General features: G+C 32.5%; 2 protein-coding genes across 2 annotated transcripts in view; one reads left to right on the top strand and one right to left on the bottom strand.

Moving 5' to 3' along the window:
• Nucleotides 1–1,922, bottom strand: part of LOC125842737 (ATP-dependent Clp protease proteolytic subunit 5, chloroplastic) — a 5,552-nt gene extending 3,630 nt beyond the window's left edge. Inside the window, exons 1-4 of the mRNA XM_049522060.1 lie at nucleotides 1,717–1,922; nucleotides 1,511–1,618; nucleotides 507–624; nucleotides 307–399 (exon numbers count right to left, since the gene is read on the bottom strand). Of these exons, the coding sequence (XP_049378017.1) occupies nucleotides 307–399; nucleotides 507–624; nucleotides 1,511–1,618; nucleotides 1,717–1,835 (438 nt within the window). The 5' untranslated portion in view covers nucleotides 1,836–1,922. The remainder of the gene's footprint in view (nucleotides 1–306; nucleotides 400–506; nucleotides 625–1,510; nucleotides 1,619–1,716) is intronic.
• A 2,691-nt stretch (nucleotides 1,923–4,613) lies between these two features.
• On the top strand, nucleotides 4,614–6,257 carry LOC125853651 (uncharacterized). Its single transcript, XM_049533406.1, has 3 exons — nucleotides 4,614–4,699; nucleotides 4,785–5,254; nucleotides 5,422–6,257. The coding sequence occupies exons 1-3, from the start codon at nucleotides 4,614–4,616 to the stop codon at nucleotides 6,255–6,257; spliced, it is 1,392 nt and encodes a 463-aa protein (XP_049389363.1).
• Nucleotides 6,258–6,663: the final 406 nt, after the last annotated feature.

Raw genomic sequence — 6,663 nt, 5'->3', positions numbered from 1 at the left:
GTTTAGAAGGCTGTGATTGGTCCAAAGGGCGGGTCACAGACGGATTTCTCGATTATCAAAAAAAATTAAAAAAAATTCCATTATGAAAAAGAGGAAAGAAATTCACAAGTTGCTCAAGCAATTAAGCAGTAGACACTAGACAGATCATATTTAGGCAAACAAATGCGACGGATTAATATTCACAAATACTAAAGATGATATATACTACCAAAGGACTGCCTTATGCAGAATCTCCTTGAAATTGAAACATTTAATATTTTAACCAAAGTCTATCCGATGAAAACAAGTGTACTCTTGAAAATATACCTTTGTGGGATCAACAGCATCAAGATAAAGAAGCTGAGCAACTATGACATTAGCCATATCATCATCAACTGCTCCACCACATCGTATGATCCTCTACAAGATGATAATAATAATAATAATAATACAGAAATTAAAATTTTAGCAAGTACATTGTGACTTTGTGATGAATGTTAAATCTACCATAAGAAACAAATTCTTACATATTGAAAGAGCTGGCTGATCACACTCTGAAATCGCTCTTGTACCATCGGCGGTGGTCCTTGACCTTGGGCGGCATATGTAGGAAAATAAGGTGATGATGGTATTTGCACGTCATCTCTGCAAAAACCAATAACAAGGAAAAAGCATAAGACATAACAGATAAGATGACAAAGCACTAAGTCATCAACAATGAATTCTTACAACTTATGTGTTCCACAAGTCCATAAAAACTGGATCATTTACTCCTTGTTAAAATCCCATAAAATGACTTAAGAAAACACCCTTCTATCTACTTTTCAGGTAACTTACAAGATTCTTTTTAAGAAGACAAATGAAAATACAGATTAAAGTAGTACTTCCTCTGTCTCAATTGATATGAACTTTGCCATATGGGATATCGCAAAATGTTTGACACCACTAACAATCCTATTATATACTTTTTTTTTAACAAGCAACCTTCATGACTTTCAAGAATTCAAAATTTATTTCACTATTCAATTCTGTGCTTCTACGTGATGTTTTTGATATCAATAATGCTCCCTTTTTCTACTACTAATATTGTACTACTAGGTCTATCTGAAACAAACTCTATACATTCCACGGTAGGGGTAGGGGTAAGGTAAGCATACACACTACCCTACGAGACCCTGGGATTACACTGGATATGTTGTTGTTCTACTACTAATATTGTACTACCCATTACGTCAAATTAACATCTTCTTATCAGTGTCTAAACTTGGTTAGCCAAATTTGGGCCTAACCCAAGATATTCTATGCCTACTCCCCCTTATCCACTCATCAACCATAAGAAACATGGAAAAAGTTTCAAGATTTAGACAATTTCTTGCTAACAATAACAACCAATAAAAGTATCCTTCCCACTCTTAAATTAGACAATTTCTTGCTAACAAAACATGGAAAAAGTTTCAAGATTTACCAAGAAATTCAACCAAGACCCTTAAAGATTGGGTTTGGGGGTGGGGGGAAGAAAAAGAAAAAGAACCTGATAGACCAAATTCCTGAAGAACGTGAAGCCTTTGCTAAATCCCAGTCAGCTCCAGAATACACAGCCTTGACAGTGCTATTTCCCCTATTCTTCACTTTCCCATTCCTGGGTAATTACCCAAAACACAAAAAATCAAAACTTTAAGGGAAACACTCAGTATTAGCGACATATACAAGCAAAAAGATACAAACCCATTTCAGTACCTCAAGGAAAGACGTCTAAATTGTAGAGATATGGGAGAAAGATTGCAAGAATCAGACGGAAAAATTGAGGAATTGAATTTAGAGAGAGAGGAAGTTGTGGCTATGCAAGAATGAGCCATTTTTTTTTTCTTGGATTTCTTTTTTTTTTTGGAGTTAGGAGTAGATGAAGAGGAAAAGATAGGTTTTGGGGGCAATTTAAAGAGTGGAGTGTTGGAGTAAACAAATAACGAGAACGACGAGCTTGGAAAGATATAGAGCTGCGCTCTCAGCGCAATTTAGCATACATCCAATTAACGTACGCCGCTCACCAAATAGTAGTCATTAGATGTTGAGCAAATGTTTCTATAATTCAATTACTTATTATTCAGTATTTTTAATTTATTATACGGACAAAAATCCAAAAAATTAAAAGAAACGAAAGTAACTCAACTTCAGAATCTTATCAAATTTATAGGAGTTAATAAAGTTCTCGATCTTTTGGAGAAAAATAGAATTTTTAAAAATTTCTTCTTGATTTTACGTCTAAGTTTATTTTTTGGGATAATTTCAGAGACCTCCTTCCAGGTTTCACTCTATAATACTAATCTCCCTTGTGGTTTACAATATTACGTCTACCTCCCTTATTTTCATTTTCTTGTAACCATCCTTTAAACATATTTAAAATAAATATAAATTAATTTAGATTTGACATTTTTACCCTTCTATATATTAATTTCTTCATATTAACAAATATTATATAAAAAAAATAACTCATTTAACAAATACTTTAAAAAGTAAATAATCATAAATACATATATATATATATATATATATATATATTATTTATATACATGGTTTTTTTTATCAAACAAAGATCAAAGTCTTCATTCAAGCTGACCCACCATTTTCACCAAATATTAACTCTTCATCTCTATTTCACCGAGGTGGGAACCTAAATAAGCCACAAAAACATAAAAGTGACCAAAATAAGCCACAACTTTAGGAAGTAACTAAAATAGGCTTAGTGGAAGAAAAATTTCCATTTTATCTAATATTCTAAACGTTTTCCGTTAGTCTCATAACGTATAGATTTTAATATATAACGGAACTATTTCCTACACTTTATAAAATTGAACTATTTCTTACACTTTATAAAGTGTAAGTTTTTCTTACACTTTGTAAAGTGGAACTTTTTCTTACACTTTATAAAGTGGAAGAAAAAATTCCACTTTACAAAGAGGAATATTTTTCCCATCTCTTTATCTTTTTTTTTTTGCAGTGTTTGTGTCATACAATCAATTTTATTGATTTGACATATCATAAAAATGGAAAAAATTATTCCACTATGTATTTTTATTTTTTTATTCTGAAAAATCCTCCAATCTCTATTTAAGGAGGATGTTCAAACATAGTTGATAGCACCTACAACATAAAGTCTTCTATATTTGTTCATTTCAATCTCAAAAAAAAATGTCTTCTAAACCAAAAGTTAGAGTTTCGATTTATTGGGATGGCGAAATTATACATGACGGAAATACCGTTTATTATAATTGTCCTCCCAAACACAATGCTAAATATTCAATTAATGTCCGCTATCATAAACTTCTTTCATCAATTTATAAAAGAATGGGTATAAATAGTACTGATTATAATTTGATTATAGTCGAAAAATACCCTACGTCATTTTTATCACAAGGACAAGTAAATTTTGGAGAGTGGATTATCTATAATGACGAATCGTTGACCGACTTTTTGAGGGTTCCAAATGACTTCATAGATCAAATCAAGTTAACTATACTTGAAATCTATGTTAGGAAGGAGCCTAAGACTAGTCAACAACATTCTCCTTTATCGGTCGATGTCCATCCCCGATTACAAAATCGTAATAGCGTTGATGGATTTCCGATAACTCAATCTACTGATTTTTCTAACATGACTCATTATCAAAATATTCTTACCGATCGATATGATGTTGATTTGAACGAAACTATCAATGAAAGTGACTGGTAATGCTCAATAATTATATTTCGATTATTATTTGTTGATTTTGTCAATTATTTATTAATTTATGTAATTTATTATTCTTATTATTATTATTATTATTATTATTATTATTATATATTTTGTAGCGGTTTACCTCAGCAAGATAGGAATATTGCTTCAAGTTATGGACTAGATAATTATTTTGGTTAGTCCTCACACTTTCAAATGACGGATAATGTCGGGACATCCTCAAATTTTCAGGGCTCGCCTACTTTTGATGCAGATGATTGTCTGTATGTCCAACACTTGATTTTTTATTTAAGTAAGTTAATTGCATGAAACAAATATTTATACTTTTTTACATATATAGGGAAAATATCACACAAGATGAGCCCATTGATCCTGTAAATATCGATGATCGTGACCTTCCAAATTATGACTCACTTTCAGCTAGTGATAGTGATGATTTGCCTAATGCCGAGGAATCAGGAGATAATGTTCCATTTGAGGTATCATCTAGTGATGATGATTTTTTAATTCCCAATCGGTCGCCAAGACCAATGTCCATGAGTCCTTTTTGTAATCATGAAATTCCTTAGCTGGTTCATCTCCAAGATGGTCCAGATATCTTTGGCGATACACATGATGAATATACATCACAACGTACATGGGGTGAACCGGAAGATTTCATGAATGGTGCTATTTATATTGAAAAAGGCATGTTGTTCAATTCAAAGAAGCAGTTGCAAAGAGCAGTTAAGCTTATACATTTAAAGATAGCGAGGGAGTACTTTGTTATTAAATCGACAAAGAAATCATGGCGACTTGTTTGCAGGCGTGTAGAACAAGTATGTTGATTTAGGCTAACTTCTTTTAATGATAAACATATTAACATATGGAAAGTTGGAAGATACATTAAAGAACATACATGTGATATGGGTACGTGCCGCAATGGACATTTCAACTTGGATGTTGAGATGATTGCTAACGTCCTTCGTGTTGATATAGAAAAAACGCCAAGGTACTATTTTATCCTTAGATGATTTTTCTTTAATAAGAAAATTTTCATTTTTTATTTGATAATTAATATTATTTTTACTTTTCAGGTTTCCCATCAAAGACTGTAAAACAGCGGTTCTTAAAGCATATGGCATTTCGATAAGCAGAAGAAAAGCATATCTTGGTCGCAAACGTGCTTTTGAAAAAGTCTATGGTACTTGGGAGGGTTCTTTTTCCGAGTTGCTGAGGTTCATGGAAGCTTTGAAACACTTCAATCCCGGAACAATAGTTGAATGGAAAATAGAGCGGCGTGTCGATGTCATTGAAGATGTATTCAACTATGTGTTCTGGACTTTAAAACCATGCATTGATGGATTTGTGTTTTGTCGTCCTATTATATCGATCGACGGAACACATGTCTATGGAAAATATGATATCAAGTTGTTGATTGCGATTGCAACGGATGGTAACGGCTCAATATTACCTTTGGCATTTGCAATAGTTGCGAATGAGAGCATGGAGACATGGAGTTTATTTTTGGATCATTTGCACTTACACGTTGTCAAGGGTCGTAGAGGTGTGGCATTGATTTCAAATAGGCATTACGGAATACTCTCATCCGTGTATAATTCTCCCAATTGGCAGGCCCCATTTTGGGTTCCATCATTTTTGTTTAAGACATTTGAAGGCCAATTTTCAAAAAAAAATTCAAAAATGTCATTTTAAACAACCTTTTATGGGCAGCTGCAAATCACTGTCAGGAGAAAAAGTTTTTGAAAAAAATGGAGATGATCAAGGAGATTAACCCGAAAGCATATGTGTGGTTAATGAAGAACGATCTTGACAAATGGACATTGCACAGGGATGTAGATAGGAGATGGGGCATGTTGACAATAAACAGTTTCGAGTCATTCAATGGTCTTCTTAAGTCAGCCAGGGGTCTGCCAGTTACTGCAATGGTAAGAATCACTTACAATCAGATTGTGAATCGATTTGTTACAAGATCAAAATTTGTCAATCAGCTAGTACAACAAAAGCAACAATGGATGCCTAAACCATTCAAGATTTTTGAGGATAATCGAAAAAAATCACAGCGTCACACACTTATCAACTATCACCAACAAAGGGAAAACATATTTGAGGTGCAGACACATATGCATCATGGCAGTGGTGGTAATAAGCACATTGTAAATGCATCACAAGGAAAATGTCAATGTGGTAAATGGCAATCATACCACATTTCGTGTTCTCATGCAATAAAGGGATTTGACCAAATTGGGTATCAAGCATGGGAGCATATGGCACCAGAATTTAGCGTGCGTAGCTACAAAAAAGCCTACTCTGGACAATTCAATCCACTCGGCGGTGAAAAATATTGGCCTGATAGTCCTTTTCTTATGATAGCAAATAAAAAATATTTACGAAAAGTGGGCGTAAATAAAATCACCCGTAAACATAATGAAATGGATGTTCCCGCAAGTACACTTACTCGCAAATGTTCAACGTGCAAACAAATAGGCCATGATAGGCATAACTGTCCTTCACAAGCTCGAAACGCCTCATATGGTGGTAGTAGCTAAAGAAAGATGCTTAATTGTGTTAATTTATTCTTGTATCAATTTCTATGCAACTTTTTATTTGTATTTTTGATCATCCCCGAGTATTTATATTTTCAAATTTTTTCATTCACTTTATTTTTTTAAAAAAATACATACACAAAATAATAACTATATATAATTAAAATAATAATACTATTCACCCTCAAAAAAAGATACATACACAAAAATAATAACTATATATAATTAAAATAATAATATTATACACCCTCAAAAAAGATACATACACAAAAATAATAACTATATATAATTAAAATAATAATAGTATACACCCTCAAAAAAGATACATACACAAAAATAATAACTATATATAATTAAAATAATAATAGTATACACCCTCAAAAAAGATACATACACAAAAATAATAACT

The sequence above is a fragment of the Solanum stenotomum genome, chromosome 1, assembly GCF_019186545.1.
Source record: "Solanum stenotomum isolate F172 chromosome 1, ASM1918654v1, whole genome shotgun sequence".
NCBI lineage: Eukaryota > Viridiplantae > Streptophyta > Magnoliopsida > Solanales > Solanaceae > Solanum > Solanum stenotomum.
The sequence above is the reverse complement of the archived record's forward strand: the minus strand, read 5'-3'. Positions and strand labels throughout refer to the sequence as shown.

Excerpts from the sequence above, each read along its gene's own strand:
- LOC125853651 (XM_049533406.1), top strand. The coding sequence starts at position 4,614 with ATGGGTACGTGCCGCAATGGACATTTCAACTTGGATGTTGAGATGATT. Across the intron at positions 4,700-4,784 it reads GATATAGAAAAAACGCCAAG|GTTTCCCATCAAAGACTGTA; the intron begins GTACTATTTTAT and ends TTTACTTTTCAG. Across the intron at positions 5,255-5,421 it reads CGTTGTCAAGGGTCGTAGAG|CTGCAAATCACTGTCAGGAG; the intron begins GTGTGGCATTGA and ends TTTTATGGGCAG.